Source organism: Hemitrygon akajei, chromosome 8 (assembly GCF_048418815.1).
Source record: "Hemitrygon akajei chromosome 8, sHemAka1.3, whole genome shotgun sequence".
In the NCBI taxonomy this organism is placed as follows: domain Eukaryota; kingdom Metazoa; phylum Chordata; class Chondrichthyes; order Myliobatiformes; family Dasyatidae; genus Hemitrygon; species Hemitrygon akajei.
This window is the reverse complement of record NC_133131.1, coordinates 90,032,065-90,054,089: the sequence shown is the minus strand read 5'-3', so window position 1 is coordinate 90,054,089 and position 22,025 is coordinate 90,032,065. Positions and strand designations below refer to the sequence as shown.

Below are 22,025 nucleotides of genomic sequence, written 5' to 3'. Positions count from 1 at the left end.
CTTCGTCTCAGGCACCATTAAGTGCAAATGTCTGGCTAGCTCACTTGATAGATCTTTTTTGGATTCAGGCTTATCCCTTTTATGTAATATTAATGTTCATTTGTAAGTCTGAAGGAATGTTATGTCCAGAACTTTGGTGGACTAATGGATGATGAGTGACCATTGGAGTGTCTAATTGATTATGAAGGACTGCATCAACACACAGAATGTGTTTGAAAAAAAGACAGGTTATGTTAAGACAAAAGATCAAAGAGCTTGTCTGTCTTGTGGTTACTCTATGCTTGTGAAGCATATATTTATTGGGATGCCCTTCCAGGTTTTGTTGGACTTTGCCCAGACCGGAAATCGCGATTGGTACCTGGGATGAGTTCACGACTAAGTTGGAGTTCAGGATTCCACTGACAACAGCAGCAATCAAGTGGTGAGCCCTGAAATCTTTGAGGAAAGTTTTTGTGACTTGCTACGTAGTATTTTGTGTGGTTTATTTGTGTTTTCTATTTTATGATATTAAATTGGGGTTAAGTTACTTTGTTGTGCTTGTACATTTAATACCACATCTCCTGGTTCCTAAGGCTGTCATAGCTGGGGTAGTAGTGGGGATAAGCTCCCACTACCTATAAAGTGCACCAAATGGCATGTGTCTCTAACAGCCTCTGACAACCAGGTCCATCTCTTGGCCATCACGTGTGGCTTAGCTACCAGGCCCAGCACAACTGTTTCGACGAACAGGGGGAAAAGGTGGACCACTGGACCCTCAAAACCAGTTGCTTCGGGCAGATGGGGCTCGTCAGCCTTGGACGGCAGCCCACCTAGGAGAAGGAGAACTCTGATTTTAAACCTCCGCTGCCTTGCGACCATACTCACCCACGGGAAAGGCTTCGGGAGTAAACCCTAAGGAGGAAATCTGGAGCCGGTATCCCTAAGGCAGTTTGATGTTGTTTACAACTTCAATCTGGTAACTTCTGCGATGATACTGGTACCAAGCTCTATCAGCGTTTGCCTTTCCCTTGAACTACATCAGTGTCGTAGAGAGGGGGGACCCGCTGCATGGGCAACAGCCGGTTCTTCAAATCTTCCTGCCCAGGCTTACATCCTGGAGAGGACACAGCCCCCAGAGGCGCAAACCCATGATCCTCTGGGATTGATGGCTGCCTACTACTAATCCTGGACACTACAATAGTCTGGGTCTGATCAACTCTGCCCATTACACATGCTGAATCGAAGCAAACTTCTAAAAAATGGTTTTGATCTAATCAAAGGGCAATGACCTAAATTTCAGAGATGAAGTGAAAGTCACCATATATAACAAGGAAGATTTGACTGAGTGTGGCATCAAGGACCGCAAGGAATACTGAAGTCAATAGCCATCAAAAGGAAAACTTTTCAATGGAAGGAGGGGCATCTTGCACAGCAATATATGGCTGTAGACATTAGTGATAAATGAAACCCCAGAACTTCAGTACAGGAGTTACTTGGGGAAATGTCTTTTGTCCAGCCATCTATTTGCAGCATATAGTTAGAAGTGGAGATGTTCACTGATGACTACATAATAGTTATTCAATTTATAAAAAGAAAATGAAGGAATATTTTATGCAGCAAGACCTAAACAATCTGCACGCAAGGATTGACAGGTGGAAAGTAACATTCAGATCACATTTATAACTTACGGTTTCGATGGTAACCCTAATGCATGCAACAGCTCTTTGTTAGTTAAAAATCTAATAAATTCGACTTAAAATGTTACTAAAGATACCTTTTTTGAGGTAATTTATGCTTAATGATCATCACAAATAGTGAAGGCGCGAGCGATGGTGAGGCAATTCTGGGGGATGAGTCGAGATGGTGTGATGAAGAATCATTGCAGATGGAGTTCAGATGCCCATACAACTGGGCCAGGTGTGAGCTGATTTGAGGAGCTTGAGAGCAGCTTCAGTCTGGGCAGTGAAATCTGGGCCTAGGATGAGCCGCCGACTGGCATCGTCTAGGCCCAGAACCTTTCGCTGCAGTGAGGTCCCAAGTCCTAGTGCGCTGTTTGGACAATCTAAGCACCAACACAGACAGACTGAAAATACAGGGTGTTGGGATCCAGGGCAAAAGCTGATTTCACTCATTCTCCGCGACGGTCACTCCTCTCTCCATGGTGCTGAGGCCATTAAGACCGCCCCAGCTGCTCTGCTTTGAGCCCATTAATATGATGAACTGATAAGCGAGGCTATGGGCCTACTCCAGCTGCTCCATGTTCAGATCCGTTAACTCAATTTTGGTTTGGAATGTTATTTGCTTCAATTGTTGCCATGTTTTGTGTTTTTTTTCTTGCAAATTTTGTATTGGTCTTTTATTTTTACTTTTGTTTTAATTATGTTCTTCCAGGTTTCTTGCTTTGTGGCTACCTGTGAGTAAGCAAATCTCAAGGTTGTATAATTTATACACTCCTTGATAATAAAATGTACTTGAACTTGAACAAGGTTGCTAGGCAGCAACCGTCTCCAACAATAACTATTGTTAACATTTAATGGGATTATCTTCACTGAGTTCCCTATCATTAAAATGCTGAGCATCATAATTTGATCAAAAACGAACTTCACAGAGCTGCCATGTAAATTGTGGCTCCAAGAGCAGTTCAGGGACAGCAAATTACTTATTTCCTGACATCTCAAATCCTTTAGTTTAACATACACAAAAGCCAAAACTATGTTATCTCCTCCAGTTCTTCCCCTGTTGTCTTTTCTGTAGGCCTACAATTGTATTTCTTGTTTAATCACCCAACCTCTTTTTCTTCTGATATTTGTGACACTAATTCTATAACACAGACATTCCATCATCCTCATTTTCTCTTATGATGTGCATATGTGAATATGAATTGAATAATTAATTTGGGGGCGAGTTACTAGATTACAAACTATCCAAACGTGGGGACATTACCATAAGGTACAAATACAATAATGGATTGGATCATCTTGGAATGAGCCAACTATCCAGATTCATTCTGCCAATAGTTTGTTTTCTGAATGTGGGCAAATGGTTATTTTTATTATGTACTGTCTATATATTTTCTATTGAATAATACCATGTGTAATTCTGAGAATACCCAATGTTTTCATATAGTAAGCTTGTGTAATTGACACATGGTGAGCCAAATGAGAGGAACCCATACACCCAAAAGAGATCTGAAATGGTAAATGCTAGCTGAACCTTGGGTTGCATATGCTGGAGTCCTGTTGTCAATGGCTTAATGGGCTTTAACAGATGTTAGTCATAGATCTTCAAAAACTATTCAAGCAGATTTAAATCAATATGAATTATATTTTGAAAGCAAAAGAGTAACAAAATGCAGTAAAATGTAGGAAATGATTTATAATGTTAAAATTAATCAAATAAAGCATTGGGCCTTCAACAGATCAGATATTTCACACAGAAAGCAAGAGGGAAAAATAAGGATTGATCCATGTACAGCTGCTACTTCCTATGGTTACTCTGGGGAAAGGTAAGCTGAAGTTTAAAAGGGGTCTCCACGGTTAATGGGAAGGGAAAAAAATGATGAAAACAAATCAAACTATACTTGAGAGATGCGTTGAACTTATTCATTATCCATGCTCCTGATTTTACATTCAACTTGAACAAATCGAAAAATCACTTCCCTTTTTGTCAAGCTGTAAAATACCTTCTAAGAAATGTTTAAATAATCTCAATTCTGCCCTCATTGTTATTAAATTATTAAGTAAGTCACCACTGTTGTTATTTAGTGAGATTCTTCTCAGCCAGCAGACCATTTGAACTTTCCGGCTACATGAAGATATCAGAAAGAATAGACTTACGTAACACAAGGTGGCACAACTTCTCCTTGAGGAGAGCATGGTTCTTGATCCTCCAGCTGTGGACATTCTTTTCCGCCACCAACTGGAAACTGGTTAACACTGGATGTTCTGGTACGAAATCCTTTCGGAGATGTTGCACTGTAGCAAGTCTTTGAACAAGGGCTCCACTCAGACCATTCTGATGTTTGACAGTCCTTTGGGACTACACAGGACTGGAAAGTGATTGGCAACTTATGTTGTGTGCAGTGGCTGAAAAAAGACAAACATTTAATCAGTTTAAAACACAAACATGAGAAAATCTGCAGATGCTGGAAATCCAATGCAATGCACACAAAATGCTGGAGGAAATCAGCAGGCCAGGCAGCATCTATGGAAAAGAGTAAGCAATTGACTTTTCAGGCCAAGACAATTCATCAGGCCTAAAAAAAGGTCTCAGCCCAAAATATCAAATGTTTACTCTTTTCCATAGATGCTGCCAGGCCTGCTTGGCTCCTCCAGCATTTTATGAGTGTCGCTTATATAGTTTAAAGCCATCTTAGATCATAAGACCATAAAACATGGGAGTAGAATTAGGATATTCAGCCCATCAAGCCTGCTCTGCCTTTCTATCATGGCTGTTTAATTATCCCTCTTAAACCCATATTCCTACCTTCTCTCTGTAACCTAGGGCACCCTGTCTAATCAAGAACCTATCAACTTCCACCTTAAATATATGCAACTACATAGCCTCCACACAGCATCTGTGTTCATGAATTCCACATATTCACCACTCTCTGCTTAAATGAATTCTTCCTCATCTCTATTCTAATGGCACATCTTTCAATTCTGAGTTTCTGCCCTCTGATTCAAAACTACCCCCAAAAAAGGACACATCTTCGCATCCGCTCTATCTACGCTTTTCAATATTGGATAGGTTTCAATGACAACCCCCTCCCCCCATTCTTCTAAATTCCAGCGAGCAGAGGCCCAGAGTCATCAAACACTCCTCATAAGTTAACTCTTTCATTCCTGGGATAATTCTCATGAATCTCCTCCAGACCCTCTTCTTCTAAACCACATTGAGTAAATGCCCAGGGTCATCAAACACTCCTCACATGTTAACCCGTTCATTTCCGGGTTCATTTTTGTGAACCTCCTCTGGACCCTCTCCAAGCTCACCCTCCCTTAGATATGTGGCCCAAAACTGCTCACCAACTCCAAATTTTAGAAAACAGTATATGAGTTGAATTGTTTCCTGCTCAAATACTTAATAAAATAATTTGCAACAGTTTTGAAATGAAGCTAAACACTACTGATTACAAAATATCAACACACCCACATTAATCAAGAAACTCACACACCAGCCACACACATTGAGCCTACACCTCCCACTCCCTGGAAAGGTTTCATCATCTTTGAAGACATAAACAAAATCAGTGGCATAAGTGAAACAACTCATCAAGCCCTAGCAGAGTAAAATTATGTTTGTAAACTTGTAACAGAAGTTTAAATTGTTGATTCTCAATTGTGATGGTATTAATGGACAATTGTTTCAAAGAAAAATATAGCACAGACTAGGCTGAACAGTTATTGAGAAGCCTTTTGATTGTAATTAACATTGAAGAATGTTGTTTTCCTCCACTGTTATTTTGATCAGATGGGAGCCAGTTACAAGCACATGATTGTCTTTACTCACATTTCAGAATGCTCTGTTAAGTACTGAAGGATCTATACATTTGAAGAACTATAGAATTGCAGGACAGATTTGGTACAGAAAGGAGCTGGTTGTCCCATCATGCCTGTTCTGTTTCTACTCTGGTTCAACTCATTAATTCCCTTCCAGAATTTCTTCTGCACATTCTTGAAAATCTTTCTTCACCAGATGTTTATGAATTCCCTCCCAAAGGCCATAATAAAACCCGCCTCCACCTCACTTGCTGGCAAAGCATTCTGGATTCCAATCTCAAACTATATAAAAAAAGTTCTTCCACATCCCACTGTTAATTCTCTTTCTTTTTATTTTAGCCCTCTATTTCTCAAACCTTCCACTAATGGAAACAACTTCCTACCATCCAATCTGTATAGACTCTTCATTATTTTATATTGTTCTATCCTATCTCTTGAAAGAAAATTTCTCAACCTCTTTAATCTGCCCTCGTAATTCTAATCCCTCATTCAGATAGTCATTTTCACAAATCTCTCCTGGAACCTTTCAAATGCCTTCACATCCTTCATCTAATGAGGTGACAAGAATTGAGCTCAATAGTCCAGATGATGGAGAGCATCTTTTTTATAAAGGTTCACCATAACACTCCACCTTTTACACTCCATGTCTTTTTAACTGATTTCTCAGCTTGCCTGCCACTTTCCATGTACTTGACACCTATACACCAGGTCTCTCTGCTCTTGCAACCCTTTAATAATGGCATACTTTATTCTGTGTTGTCTTTGCACATGCTTCCCGCCAAAATGCATCACCTCATACACTACCTTCCATGCATCTACCTATTCTAGCAGCCTGCTTCTATCTTGTATTTAGTTTGTGTGTATTTCCTCTAGAGTTCTGAATGTTATTTAAAAATTTGTAGCTTGAGCCCCAAAATTTTGGTCATTAATAAAGATTAAGAAATGCAGTGGCCCAAAAGTGATTCCTGGGAACAGTGCTATTCGCCTTCCATTTGTGTGAAAAACAACCATTCACCCAACTGAAAAGGAACCTAGCAGCTTTACAAATATCTTTTGAAATCTTTTCAGTTGAGATGAAGGTTCGTCAAGCTGAAACATTGACTGTTTCTCTGTCCACAGACGATGAGTCTTTCCAGCATTTTAGTATCTGCTGCTTTTGTTATGGGTTTCATTCACCACAATCTTCTGTTGTCTGTTCCTTAGGTTTACTACAGCTTTCTTACATCCATTGCTTGGATTATTCACTTCATGCTTTCAATCCCACTGTTACATTACACTATTGCAAGGCAGTTTTATTTTATTTTATTGAGATACAGTGCGGAAAAGACCCTTCCAGCCCATTGAGGCATGCAACCTAGCAATCCCCCAATTTAATCCTAGCCTAATCATGGGACAATTTACAATGACCAATTATCCTAGCAAAGAGCACGAAAGCGACTTTGGACTATGGGAGTAAACTGGAGCACCTGGAGGAAACCAACATGGTCATGGGGACAATGTACAAACTCCTTACAAGCAAAGGAGGGAACTGAACCTGGGTCCCCTGTACTATAAAGTGTTGTGCTAAACACTACACTGCACAAAGCTAGATAAAAAGATTTAGAAAAAATATTGAAATAGATGATGTTCATCAAAAATAACAGCAGAATTTTATTGAACATTTTCTTCCATGCATATTTTGCAACAATCAGTAGTTGCTACAAAATAACTGATCTCTTATGTCTGTCTTGATCTTTGAATAAACCATACCATTCAAAAATATAGAATAATCTGTACTATAGGAACAAGAGATTACAAAATATTGATAAATCCGTTAGATCTAACAGACCAGTAACCAGGATTATTTCCTCCTCCTTGCCATCGCATCTCCCTCAGATAATTTTCTCTTCAGAAACACATACTGCATCAGTTTTACTGCCATATTACATAACAACATGTTCCATACTGTCGTGTGCAAAAATATGTTGATATTTGAACAATATATAACTCCATACCCTTTCAATCATTTTTACTAATTCCAAGTTGTCCTACAAGTTGACAGGGTGGTTAAAAAGGAGTATGGTGTGTTGGCCTTCAGCAGTCAAGTGACTAAGTTCAAGAGCTGCCACATTGTGTTGCAGCTTTATAAAACCCTGCTTAGAACACACTTGGAACATTGTGTCCAGTTCTGGTTCCCTCATTATAGGAAGGATGTCCAAGTTTTAGAGAGGGTACAGAGGAGATTCACCAGGATGCTACATAGATCAGAGACAATCACTAATGCGGGCAGGCTGAGAAAGCTAGCCTTTTTCCCTTTGGAGTGAAGGAGGATGAAAAGTGACTTGATAGACTTGTACAAGATGATAAGAGGCATAGATCAAATGGATAGCTAGAGACTTTTTGAAGTGTGGAAATGGCTAATATGAGGGGGTATATTTTTTCCGGTGTGGTGAGTGCATGGAATGCCCTGGCAGCAGAGGTACTAGAAGCAGATACATTAGATGTATTTAAGAAGCTCTTAGATAGGCACATGGATGACAGAAAAATGGAGGGCTATGTAGAAGGCAAGAATTGGATTGATTTTAGAGCTAATGCTGGATTGTTCTATGAAAACAGTACAACATTCTCTTACAGCTGCACTGAGAAAAGTGAAGCAATTATTTATTAACTAGAATTGAAAGATATACAACTTATCTATCATGATAGAGAGTCTTAGTTAGCAACAATATAGTTTTGATCAAAAGTCAAATGCAGGATTTTAAATTTCTAGTCTCTAGCCGGCAACTAATTTAAAAGTTAGAACTTCAGAAAATGGGAACAATGGTTGGGTAATATGTTAGACAGCTCATTTGAAAATAAAGAGCAGTTTTTATATTTACCAGGCTGAAACAAATCAATAATCTATTTACACATTTTGATGATTTTGGCATGTACACATTCTCCCCACAAGCTTGACAGGAATCTTCTTGCATAATTTAATGAGTGGGTGGGCTGTGCTAGTTTAGCTGGCAGTGGTGATGAAACTTCAGACTTAAAGCTAGGTAAGGTTCAATTTCCTCCTGTTGACAAAGGATAAAAGAAAGCAAGAAAATCTGGCTGCTGGTTACTCAGTTCAATAAAGCCAAGGACGAGAGCTTTGCCTTGCATTATTTATATTTCTGCCTTCGTTTGCAAGGAGTAAAGGCTTATGGGTTTCTCTGCTCATATGTTTGCTGAAATAGTTAGCATTTGGTATAGTTTTAATAAGTTCTCTTCAGTCACTCTAGGGCATGACGAGTATGCCAAATACTTGTTTTTTCAGGCTTTGCAGGATTTTTTATAGCCAATTATTGGCACAACATTGTGGGCTAAAAGACCGGCTTTTTAATGATGAGAAATGAGTAAGAAGAAGACAAATAAGGAAAAATTGCAGATTCTGTAAGTCCAACCAACACACACAAAATGCTGGAGGAACTCAGCAGGCCAGGCAGCATCTATGGAAAAGAGTAACATTGACATTGCAGGCTGAGGCTACTCTTTTTTGTAGATGCTGCTTGGCCTGTTGAGTTCCTCCAGCATTTTGTGTAAGAAGAAGACACATGGATCTGAAGATATTTTCACAAGAAACACAGAAATTTGCCTAGTGGCAATTTTCACGTTTATTGCAAGGATGTAACAGGAGTAACTGTAGAAGGCTTTGGTGAGACAACACCTTCAAATATTATGTAGAACTTTGTTTTCATACCAGAGGAACAATGCAAAGTAAATAAAGCAGATTGCTTCCTGGGATATGTACTGTGCCCTATGCAAAGATAATGAGTAAGACAAGCCAATATTCTCTGCTCAGAAGAATGAATCATTATCTCTTGAAAGATACGTGATTCTGATGTGATGGCTATTCACTGTCCAGGGCCCATGGAGGCCTTTTTGCCTTCTAATACAGCAGCTGACACCTACAGTGGTCAAGGAGTTGTTTTTGAGTAAAAAGTTCAAAGTACAAAGTTTAGAGTAAATTTTTATTATCAAAGTACATATGTGTCACCATATACAATCCTGAGATTCATTTCCTAGAGGGCATGCTTAATAAATCTATAGAATAATAACTATAACAGAATCAATGAAAGACAGAGTTAGGACATTCAATCAGAGTGCAGAAGACAACATACTCTACAAATACAAAAGAAGAAACAGTAATAACAAATAAATAAGCAATAAATGTCGATCACATGAGATGAAGAGTCCTTGAAAGTGAATAATTTGGTTGTGGGAACATTTCAATGATAGGGCAGGTGAGGTGGAGTGAAGTTATCCCTTTGGTTCAACAGCCTGATAGTTGAGGGGTAGTAACTGTTCCTGAACCTGGTGGTGTGAGTCCCAAGGCTCTTGTACCCTCTTCCAGAGGACAGCTGAATGGTGGAGGTCCGTGATCATGGATACTGCCTTCCTGCAGCAGTGTTTCATGCTAAATGGTTGGGAGGGATTTACCAGTAATGTACTGGGGTGTATCCACTTCTTTTGTGTAGGATTTTCTGCACAAGGGCATTGGTGTTTCCATACCAGACTATGATGCAGCCAGTCAATATACCCTCCACTACACATCTGCAGAAGTTTGTCAAAGTTTTAGATGTCATGCTGAATCTCTATAAATTCCCAAGGAAGTAGAGGGACTAGCAAACTTTCTTGGTAACTGCACTTACATGCTGGGTCCAGGACAGGCTCTTCAAAATGTTAGCACCAAGGAATTCCTACCAATATTCCAGGTTCAGCCTCTTGTCATAAATAAGTGAACAACAGGGTTCTCATTGGCCCATTATTTAATCAATAGAAAACGATGGGGTCTGGTTCAGCTTAATGTTAGAGAGCAGTCAGGATTGTTAGGAATGGTTAAGGAATGACAAGGAGAATGACAGAAATACAGGATGACGAGAGTCCACCCCTCTGCCTTTGATTTCTACAATGGCTGAACACACTTAAAGAATGGAGATCAAAAATATTCTCCTAATCCTTGCTGAAGTTGAAGAAAAAAAATATATAGGAAGACAGGGAGACCAAAAAATCCCCAAGATCGGAACAACAGCATTAGTTCAACACAGACCAACAGGAGAAGTAGCTATCTATGATACACAGCCAACAGAAGAAACTCTGAATTGAGGCAGACTCAGCTGGAACTTGTGCAAAGACTCACTGATCACATGGATGGAGTCCAGGGCCTCATTGTGAAGCATATGGAGCGAATTATGGTCAAACAGAAAGAACAAGAATAGAAACGAATGGCTAGGAGGTGAAAGAAAGGAACATGTTGTTCAGAATACTCAGAAAGACACTAATATTAGCACATCAAATTAAAGCAATACACGTGTGGAGACAAATGGCAGACCAAAATGGATCATCAATGCACAGCAGGGACTGATTGAAAGTTGATGAGTGAATAAAGGACTGTATTTGCTCATTACAATTAAAGTTAATGTATTTATCTTTGCTGAAAAGCATTATGGCTTCCTGCAGGTTTATAAGGACATAGTATTGTGTTTGTTTTTTCTTTAAAGGGGGAAGATGTGCTATAATGTGTATACATAATAAAGGACTGCAGTTCCCAGTGGGCAATGCAGGTGGTTCACCTGGAACTGGAAGTGGTGTTCAGGGAGTTGGTCACATGTGCTAGTGTCAAACTAGAAGCCATCAACAGTAAATAAACATGTAACAGCATTTTTACCCATGTTGTTTGTCTTCATTAAGAACAAACATAATAGTCGTAGTAGAAAAAATGCTCATTGTTAATATTTTCAGTATATAACAGTGGTAACCATCTCATGAGGATTTTGCCAATCATATCGGAAGTGTGCTTCATGTTTAGATTATAAGTCCAAATTCATTGTATTGCACGGATGAAGCAAGCCTCCATCAGGAAAAATACCTTTTGTTTTTTCAAGTTAAGCCAGTAATGATGTGAATAATTTTATCACCATTATTTATCATCAATAAATATTCACTTTCTACATTTTTCTTTACTGATATCACCATTTCTTGAAACCTATATGACTCTGAGAGGCTGTTTCCATTGCTTACAAACTTTAGATTTATGTGAATAAGGACAAAGGTTCAGTCATTTAGGGAAAAGTTCAACAGTCTTTCAAGGACTATCAGTTCTCTGACTTTTGCATATACCTGACATGAGATGTAATGACTTTTGTTTAAATTACCGACACGTTACTTCAGAAGGTTAGACCATTATTGGGCTCACTGCTCCCACACATCTATTTCTTCCCAATCATGCTTGAGGCTCTGTCATTGGTTGTCTGCTATTTTATCCTAATTAAATCTTCAGTCACACTTCTTGACATTCATTTGCCAAGCTTTCTTCTCTTGGTATACAATGAATAACTTCAGGCCAATGTTCCTATTTGTAGCACAGAACATGCACCAGCTCCCAGGTTATTCCTTACAAGAAATAATGCACAATTAAAGAATAAGTCAGGCAAACTGCAAGGGAGAAAAGAGCAAAAAACACAAAATACAAGACATCATATCACAAAAACATCATAAGAGCCCAGGCATATTCAGTTCTGTTCAATTCAGTTCAATCCAGTATCTCGCTCTCTGCTGACCTCAGAGAGGGGAAGAGAGAGAGGGAGAGGGGGAAGGGGAGGGGAGGGGGAGAGAGGGAGGGAGAGAGGGGGAGGGAGAGGGGGAGGGAGACTGCTCATATGTACGCACCTTCCTCTGGGTGTAATGAAAGAGAGAAAGAGATTATTTGTATATAGGCACTTTCCTCTGGGAACAGCAAGTAAGCGGGAGAAGGCGACCATTTACACACAGGTAGATGGCACTGAACACCCACCTGCTTTCCACTCTCATCCTCATTGATTTCCGTCTTCCCTGCTGTTTTAATCAGTGGAATTGGTGAGAAATAGAACTAATTATGGGCTCATGCTCCATCTCCAGGCCCCTTGGCCTCAAGGCCACAAGCTTTGCTCAAAACCTTGCCGAACTCTCTTGGAGACAGCGAACTGCCAGATCACTTAATCAGCCCGAAAACACACTGATAAAATGTAGATCACAGTCTCCAACAGTAGCAGAAACACATTTGAATGAAAAAGATGAAGTAAACAATGGGAAAGAATTATTTTTGTGAACTGTCTGAAGGATGTCGCCCTTGATCACAATCGCTGGCGACATCTTCTCTGAGCATCGTATACAGCATAGCGATCGGACTTTCAAGCTCATCAAGCCTTCTTCAACCTGCAAATATCCATTTTTACACCAATGCCACATTAGTCCATTTTATTTTTGCCACAACTTCATCAACTATTCCCTGGATTCTACCACTCATCTCAATGCCCTTGAAGCAATATAAACTAGTTAATTAACATACCAACCATAGGCTTTTAAGATATGGGAGAAACCCACATAGTCACAGGAGAATTGCCACACAAACAAATTTAGCAGTCCAGATTGAAGTCAGACCACCAGAGCTGGGAAGCAGTAGCTTAGTTTTCAATGATTCTGTCTGGGGTAGAGAATTTTTAAAATATGTGTTACTCCGTAAGAAGAAATTCCTCCTTACCTCCAAGTGAAATGAGCAGCCACTATTTCTAGATATCTCCTCTAGGGGAAAAATCTTTTCAAGATCCACATGAAAACATTTTAAAATCTACTGTCGAGCTTTGTTAGATCATTCACTGAAACTCCAAGGAATACAGACTTAAACTCTCTGACCTGTTTTGACAAGACAACATTCTCATCCCAGTAATTAGCCTGGCGAATCTCCTCTGGGTTGCCTCAAATGCTTTTCTGCTCATTTTTAAGCTAAGGGGATAAAATGGTGCACAGTGCTCCAGATGTGGCCTCCAACAACCTATGCTACTCTAATGCCTCATACTTAAACTCCAAACCCTTTTTAATAATGACCATGTGCTACATGCTGTCTTATCAACATGTTAGTAAGGTACGGAAGCCAAGCATATTACAGTATTCCAGGTACAGGATACCCAGTTCCCTGAGATATTGTATCAAAACATTTTAATTGAATACTCCATATTCTTAGTAATAAACTTCAAATTCAATTAGTTTAAATTTGACGTAAAGTATAGAATGTGGTATTTATGTGTGTGGTATTCATTTCATTTCGCAAGTGAACAGGCCAAATGAAAAACTAACCAACTGTTAATATATTATTGAAATGACATCACAATATCCCTGTAAAATTTCTCTAGAATTGGGTTGAGCAGATGCCTATGTTGAAAAACATTTATAGAGGCATGGTGTTAAGATTTGGAGCACGGAAATAAATGTTGGTGTATCTTCGTCTAGCAGCAATTACATAACAGTAGTATGTTGGTTGTGGTGCATGTGTAAGAGCTGGAATGATTTTTCTGCTGTCAGAAATGCAGGTACTGTGTAAGACTTATTGCTTTACAATGCTGTAAATTTTGTCCTGTAGCCAGAGAACATCTAGAAGCATTATTTTAGTTTAGCAGCTGCTGTTTGAAGGGAGGAAAAGGTCATCTTTAAAATCTTCAGCCTAGAACTTCTTTTTTAGCTCAATGAAGTCTACAGTTGAATTTGGAGATTGTCAAGTTAGGTTCAAATTAGAGAGATAAAATTGCTCCCTTCAGTTTACAGGGATTAGCAATGCAGAACTTCTTAGCAATGACTCACACAAAATGACTCAGAAATTCATTGGTATTCCGTGAATTCTTTTTTTCAGCAATGTGCCCATGCAAATTGATTATTTTCAGGGAGGAACGCAGTGACAATTTTGCAGCACTCCTTCAGACCGATGCTCTGGAAATTAGAATGTGCTTTTCTTTGCTGAGGCGATTATCAGGACTGGTTTAATCATGCCCTACCACTAGAGCAGGAATCAGCTAGGGCTGGCTTTTTAAGTTTAGATGTGGTCAAGTCAGGTTCAAATTGGAGAGATAAAATATTTCCCTTCAGATCAAGTAGACCAGTGATACAGAGCTGGTCAGCAGTGATTCTCACAAGGAAAGGCCACTCAAGTAACTTATAAACATACGAGATTTTACAGATGCTGTTATTCTTGAGCAACACACACAAAAAAAGCTGGAGGAACTCAGCAGGTCAGGCAACATCTATGGAGGGGTATAAACAGACAAACCTTACAAAGGGCTGCCTGCTTCTGCCCCACACATACCTCAACTCAATTTTGCCTCTTTTGGTTTAGTCACTTCCCACCTCCATCTGTGACACTTCACATGTTCTCCATTGCTTCAATAACTTCCAGTTTCCTGTTCTGGATCACTTTATTTTTACTATGAATGTCCGGTACCTTTCCACTCCCCTCCCTCATCAGGAGGGCCTTAACGCTCACTGTTTCTTTCTTAATACCAGATCTAACCAGTTCCCCTCCATCACCTGCCTCCCCTGTCTGGCGGAACTGGTCTTTAATCTCAAGTTTCCCTTTCAGCTTCCCTCCTCTTTCTCCAAACTAAATGTGTAGCCATGAGCATTCTGATGTCTGATGTACTGATGTCCAAGAAGCTTGAAGACCAGAACCAAACTAGCAGCTTGATGCTACAGAGATACTGGCAGTAGACCAGGAAGGGTTAAACCCCTTCGGCCAATGCCACAGCTAGTAGGGTAAGTCCTGCTTCAGTGAGAATGATCCATGTGTTGCACACACAAATTAACTTTGCAAAGTTTGTTATCGTATGTCCATAAAAGACAATGCATGGAGAACCTGGAACAAATTTTATAAAGTGCATGAACTGTTTCTAGCACGATTCTCCATAGCTTCCACCAACTTCCACCATCTACCACTAAGCACACCCTTACCTTCATTTATCTCCACTTTCTGTAGGGCTCGCACTCTACCTGACTCCCTTGTCCACTCATCCCTCCTTACCAATCTTCCTCCTGGTGCTTACAGCCAGCAAGCTTGACAAGTGTTAACCTGCACTTACTCCTCCTCCTTCACCACCATTCGGAGTCCCCAACAGCACTTCCAGGTGAGGTAACATTTCATTTGTGAGCCTGTCTTATCTGGTGTTCCGAGGGTGGCCTCTGCTACACCGGTGAGATCTTACGCAGATTAGGGAACTGCTCTGCCAAGCATCTTCTCTCTGTCTGTTGCAAAAGGCAAGATTTCCCAGTGGCTACCTATTTCAATTCACTTTCCACTCCTATTCTGACATGTCCCCTGCCCTCCCCTAATGCCATGATGAGATCAACCTCAAGTTGGAGGAGACCGCCTCGCCAAGCACCTACGTTCCATCTGCCAGAAAAAGCAGTACTCGCAGTGGCCATCCAGTCCCCATTCCCAGTCCAACATGTCAGTCCATGGCCTCCTCTTCTGCTGCGATGAGGACACACTCAGGTTGGAGGAGCAACACCTTATATTTTGTCAGGGTAGCCTCCAATCTGATAGCATGAAGATCGATTTCTCCAACTTTGGTAATTTTTCACCCCTCTCTCTTTCTCAATGTTTCCATTACCCATTCTAGTTACTCTCTTACCCCTTTTCATTACCTCACCTGCCCACCACCTCCCCGTGGTCCCCTCCTCTATGGCTCACTAGCCTCTTCTATCAGAATCCTTCTTTTTCAGCCTTTTATCTCTTCCACATATCCCCTCTCAGCTTGTATTCATTCCCCTTCCCCACCTTCTTATTCTGGCTGCTGCCTCCTTACTTTCCAGTCCTGATGAAGTGTCACCACCTGAAACATCGACTGTTTATTCTTCTCTACAGATGCTGTGTGATGTGCTATGTTCCTCCGCCATTTTTGAGTGTCACTCAAGTAACATTCCTTTTCACTAAGTCCTACTTTGCAATCAGACTTTCATCCCTACTCTCTTTCACCTCTGACTGTTTAATCACCCCTATGATCCCAATGGTTCCTGATCAGTTCTCTAATCCCTCAATTCACCCCACAGTTTCCTTTGCTCTGCAATGATGGTGTGTACAGAGGGAAGTGTGTAAGCACCTTAATGCTGCTAAACACAGCAGTAGGAGGTCAAGTGTAATAACACAAGGAAAGGTTTTGAACCCCATGCAGATGGTACAGGGCAGCTGAGTGGTGATGTTCCATATGCATATCATTCTTTTTAAATGGAAAAGGGGAAAGCCATTTAAATCTCTTTGGGCTTTCCAAACCAAGCCACTAGTTTTTTTTTTCACTAGGACCAAGTGCACTGATCAGGAGGTCAAAATAGCTACAAGACTCTAACCTGACTTTCTGAGTATAAACACCTGCCATACTGAGAGAAGTATGCCACAAAGACTGCAGATTCCAAAGTCCTTCTTGTTGCAGTAACAAATTGACCTTTACCTTGGGGGAAAAGTGAGGGAATTTTAAAAAGTAATTTAATTAGACTCCAAAGGCAACACGAGTGAATCTGCAGATGCTGGAAATAAATTTAAAAAACACGAAATGCTGGCAGAACTCAGCAGGCCAGACAGCATCTATGGGAGGAGGTAATAACGACGTTTCGAGCCAAAACCCTTCATCAGGAGTGAAGTAACATGGGATGGTCGGGGGGGGGGGGGGGGGGAGATAAGAAGTCGGGGGAGGGATAAAGTAAAGAGCTGGGAAGTGATAGGCTGGAGGGAAATGGGCTAGGGGAAGGTGGAGAATTATGGGAAATAAAAGAGAAAGAAAGGTAGGGCTGGGGGGAAAGATTATAGTGAGGGCAGAAAAAGAGAGAGAAAGAGAACCAGACTAAAATAATAGATAGGGATGGGGGTAAGGGGTAACAACGGAGGTCAGTGAGTTGGATGTTCATGCCGGCAGGAAGGAGGCTACCTAGGCGGGAGATAAGGTATTGCTCCATTGACCTGCGTGTGGCCTCATCTTGACGGTAGAGGAGGCCATGGACAGACATGTCGCAGTGGGAGTGGTCTGTGGAATTGAAGTGTGTGGCCACAGGGAGATCCCGCCACTGCTGGAGGACCGAGCGCCGGTGTTCGGCGAAATGGTCTCCCAGTCTGCGGCGGGTCTCCCCAATGTATAAATGGCCACATCGGGAGCACTGGATACAGTATATCACCCCAGTTGACTCGCTTACACGAAATGCTGGCAGAACTCAGCAGGCCAGACAGCATCTATGGGAGGAGGTCAACTGGGGTGATATACTGTATCCGGTGCTCCCGATGTGGCCATTTATACATTGGGGAGACCCGCCGCAGACTGGGAGACCGTTTCGCCGAACACCGGCGCTCGGTCCTCCAGCAGTGGCGGGATCTCCCTGTGGCCACACACTTCAATTCCACAGACCACTCCCACTCCGATATGTCTGTCCATGGCCTCCTCTACCGTCAAGATGAGGCCGCACGCAGGTCGATGGAGCAACACCTTATCTCCCGCCTAGGTAGCCTCCTACCTGCTGGCATGAACATCCAACTCACTGACCTCCGTTGTTACCCCTGCCCCCCACCCTTACCCCCATCCCTATCTATTATTTTAGTCTGGTTCTCTTTCTCTCTCTTTTTCCCCCCTCACTATAATCTTTCCCCCCAATCCTACCTTTCTTTCTCTTTTATTTCCCATAATTCTCCACCTTCCCCCTAGGCCATTTCCCTCCAGCCAATCACTTCCCAGCTCTCTACTTTATCCCTCCCCCCACTTCTTATCCCCCCCTCAACCATCCCATGTTACTTCACTCCTGATGAAAGGTTTCGGCCTGAAACGTCGTTATTACCTCCTCCCATAGATGCTGTCTGGCCTGCTAAGTTCTGCCAGCATTTCGTGTTTTTTTAATTAGACTCCAGCTGTTTTCTTGATTTCCTTTTCTCGCCTTCAACTTTGATTCAAGCCCATCATTTCAATCTGGTTGAAATGACATAATGTGTATGAAACTAATGAAGGATCTTGATGAAGAGTCCTGATTAAGGGTCTTGGTCCAAAACGTCGACTGTTTACTTTTTTTTTCCATAGAAGCTGCCTGGCCTGCTGAGTTCCTGGACAAGTACTAAAGAACTGTGCTGGTCAACTGGTTAGAGTGTTCACTGAGATCTTTAATCTCTTGCTTTGGCAGTCAGGGATACCCACCTCAGCAGGCTTCAATTATACCAGTGCCTGAGGAAAACTTGGTAACCTGCCTCAATGACTATCATCCAGTAGTACTTACATCCACAGTGATGAAACGTTTTGAGAGGCTGATGATGAAACACATCAACTCCTGCCTGAGAAGTGACTTGGATTCACTCCAATTTGCCTACCGGCACAACAGCAGATGCCTTTTCTTTGGCAATTCATCCAACCCTGGACCATCTGGACATCAAGGATCATGCATCAGGATGCTCTTTATTGACTACAGCTTGGCATTCAATACCATCACCCTCTCAATGCGAATCAATAAGCTTCAGGACCTTGGTCTCATTACCTCCTTGAGCAATTGTATCCTTGATTTCATCCCTTGCAAATACCAGTCAGTTTAGATTGGCTTAGCTCCCAGCTTTACTTGCTTCACACTGATGACTGTGTGGTGAAGCGCTCCAATGCCATTTTAAAGTTTGATCATGTTGGGTGGCGATGAATCAGCATATAGGAGGGAGAGTGAAAAGATGGCTGAATGGTGACACAACAACAGCTTCCCACTCAATGTCAACAAGATGAAGGAGCTGAATATTGACTTCAGGAGGAGGAAACTGGAGGTCCATGAGCCAGTCCTCATCGGAGGATCAGAGGTGCGGAGGGACAGCAGTTTTAAATTCCTCAGTGTCATCATTTCAGAGGACCTGTCCTGGGCCCAGCACTTCAGTATCATTAGGAGTTTGCGAAGACTTGACATGACATCTAAAACATTGACAAACTTCTATAGATGTGCGGTGGCGAGTATATTGACTGCTTGCATCACAGCCTGGTATGGAAACACCAATGCCCTTGAGTGAAAAAGCCAATAAAAAGTAATAGATATGCCCCAGTTCATTACGGGTACTAGTGTGTACTGTGAACTTTAAGTCAGTGCTCCCCAAATTCCATCAGTATGTGGACTTTGCAACGAGGGGGGAGAACGTGTTGGACCTGGTTTACACAAACATTCCCAACGCGTACCAGGCAGAGCCCCGCCCCCACCTCGGATACACAGATCACATCTCTGTTATGCTAATCCCAGCATACAGACCACTCGTCAGGCGCTCCAGACCAGTTCAGAAGCAGCTGAAAACCTGGCCAGCAGGAGCCATCTCTGCTCTTCAAGACTGCTTTGAGCACACTGACTGGCACATGTTCAGGGAGGCTGCAACCGATGGCGACTCTGCCAACTTAGAGGAGAACACAGCATCAGTGACCAGCTACATCAGCAAGTGCATTGATGATGTTACTCTGTCCAAGACCATCACTATACGTGCCAACCAGAAGCCATGGCTGACCTCAGAGGTGTATGCGCTGCTGAGGTCCCGTGACTCCGCCTTCAGAGCAGGCGACAAGGCAGCTTTAACAACAGCAAGGGCCAAACTGTCCCGAGCCATCAGAGGGGCAAAGCGTGCACATGCCCAGCTAATCCACAGTCACTTCCAGGACAGCGGTGACACGCGGCACATGTGGAAGGGCATCCAGGACATCACCAATTACAGGACATTACCCGATTGTGCAGGTGATGCCTCCCTCCCAGATGCACTGAATAACTTCTACGCCCGGTTTGAGGCGGAAAATGACGTGGTGGCGAGGAAGTCCACCCCTCTTACGAATGACCAGGTGCTGTGTCTCTCCATGGCTGACGTGAGAAGAACCCTGTGCAGGGTCAACCCACGGAAGGCTGCTGGACCAGACAACATCCCTGGTAGAGTGCTCAGAGGATGTGCAGACCAGCTAGCAGATGTTCTCACTGACATCTTCAACATCTCCCTGAGCAGTGCCACCATTCCAATGTGCTTCAAAGCCGCCACCATCATCCCCGCACCGAAGAAGTCTTCAGTGTCCTGCCTAAATGACTACCGTCCCGTTGCACTTATATCCATCATCATGAAGTGTTTCGAGAGGCTCATCATGAAGCATATCAAGACCCTGCTGCCCCCCTCACTGGACCCCCTGCAGTTTGCATACCGTCCCAACCGCTCAACAGATGACGCCATTGCCATCACCCTCCACCTGGCCCTAACCCACCTGGACAAAAAAGACACATACGTTCGGATACTGTTCATAGACTTCAGTTCAGCATTCAACACAATCATCCCTCAGAAACTGATTGGAAAGCTGAGCCTACTGGGCCTGAACACCTCCCTCTGCAACTGGATCCTAGACTTCCTGACTGGGCGACCTCAACCTCAGTCAGTCCAGATCAGGAGCAGCATCTCCAACACCATCACACTGAGCATGGGGGCCCCCCAGGGCTGTGTGCTCAGTCCACTGCTGTTCACTCTGCTGACCCATAACTGTGCTGCAACACACAGCTTGAACCACATCATCAAGTTCGCTGATGACACGATCGTGGTGGGTCTCATCAGCAAGAACGACGAGTAAGCTTACAGAAATGTGGTGAACTACATATACTTGTCTGGACACGCCCCCCCCCCCCCCCGCTGACTGCTCCTGTGGCTCCTCCCACTGACTGTGGCTCCTCCCACGGACCCCGGTATAAAGGCGATTGAGGCCTGAGCCCTGCCCTCAGTCTCCAGGATGTAGTATGCTGGTCAACTACTGCTTGATCTTTCTTCCAGCCAATAAAAGCCTATATCTTGCCTCACATCTCCAAGAGTTATTGATGGTGCATCAAGAAAGGAGGTGCAGCGGCTAACGGACTGGTGCAGAGCCAACAACCTGTCTCTTAATGTGAACAAAATAAAAGAGATGGTTATTGACTTCAGGAGGGCATGGAGCGACCACTCCCCGCTGAACATTGATGGCTCCTCGGTAGAGATCGTAAAGAGCACCAAATTTCTTGGTGTTCACCTGACGGAGAATCTCACCTGGTCCCTCAACACCAGCTCCATAGCAAAGAAAGCCCAGCAGTGTCTCTACTTTTTGCGAAGGCTGAGGAAAGTCCATCTCCCACCCCCCATCTTCATCACATTCTACAGGAGTTGTATTGAAAGCATCCTGAGCAGTTGCATCACTGCCTGGTTCGGAAATTGCACCATCTCGGATCGCAAGACCCTGCAGCGGATAGTGAGGTCAGCTGAAAAGATCATCAGGGTCTCTCTTCCTGCCATCACGGACATTTACACTACACGCTGCATCCGCAAAGGAAACAATATTATGAAGGACCCCATGCACCCCTCATACAATCTCTTCTCCCTCCTGCCGTCTGGGAAAAGGCTATGAAGCATTCAGGCTCTCACGACCAGACTATGTAACAGTTTCTTCCCCCAAGCTATCAGACTCCTCAATACCCAGAGCCTGGACTGACACATTGCCCTACTGTCCTGTTTATTATTTATTGTAATGCTTGCACTATTTTTGTGCACTTTATGCAGTCCAGTGTAGATCTGTAGTCTAGTGTAGCTTTTTCTGTTTTTTTTATTACGTCGTTCAGTCTCGTTTTTTGTTCTGTGTCAAGTAAACCATGGTCCTGAAAAACGTTGTCTCATTTTTACAATGCACTGTACCAGCAGTTATGGTTGAAATGACAAAAAAAAACTGACTTGACTTGATCTATACAGAGTGTTGTCACAGGAAAGTAGTATCC

The 22,025-nt window shown here is 42.5% G+C and overlaps 1 protein-coding gene across 1 annotated transcript in view; it reads right to left on the bottom strand.

Annotated features, from left to right (window-relative positions):
• LOC140732044 (thrombospondin type-1 domain-containing protein 7A-like) overlaps window positions 1-22,025 on the bottom strand; it is a 547,816-nt gene that overhangs the window by 206,053 nt on the left and 319,738 nt on the right. Inside the window, exon 7 of the mRNA XM_073054149.1 lies at window positions 3,816-4,064. Coding sequence (XP_072910250.1) covers window positions 3,816-4,064 — 249 coding nt within the window. The remainder of the gene's footprint in view (window positions 1-3,815; window positions 4,065-22,025) is intronic.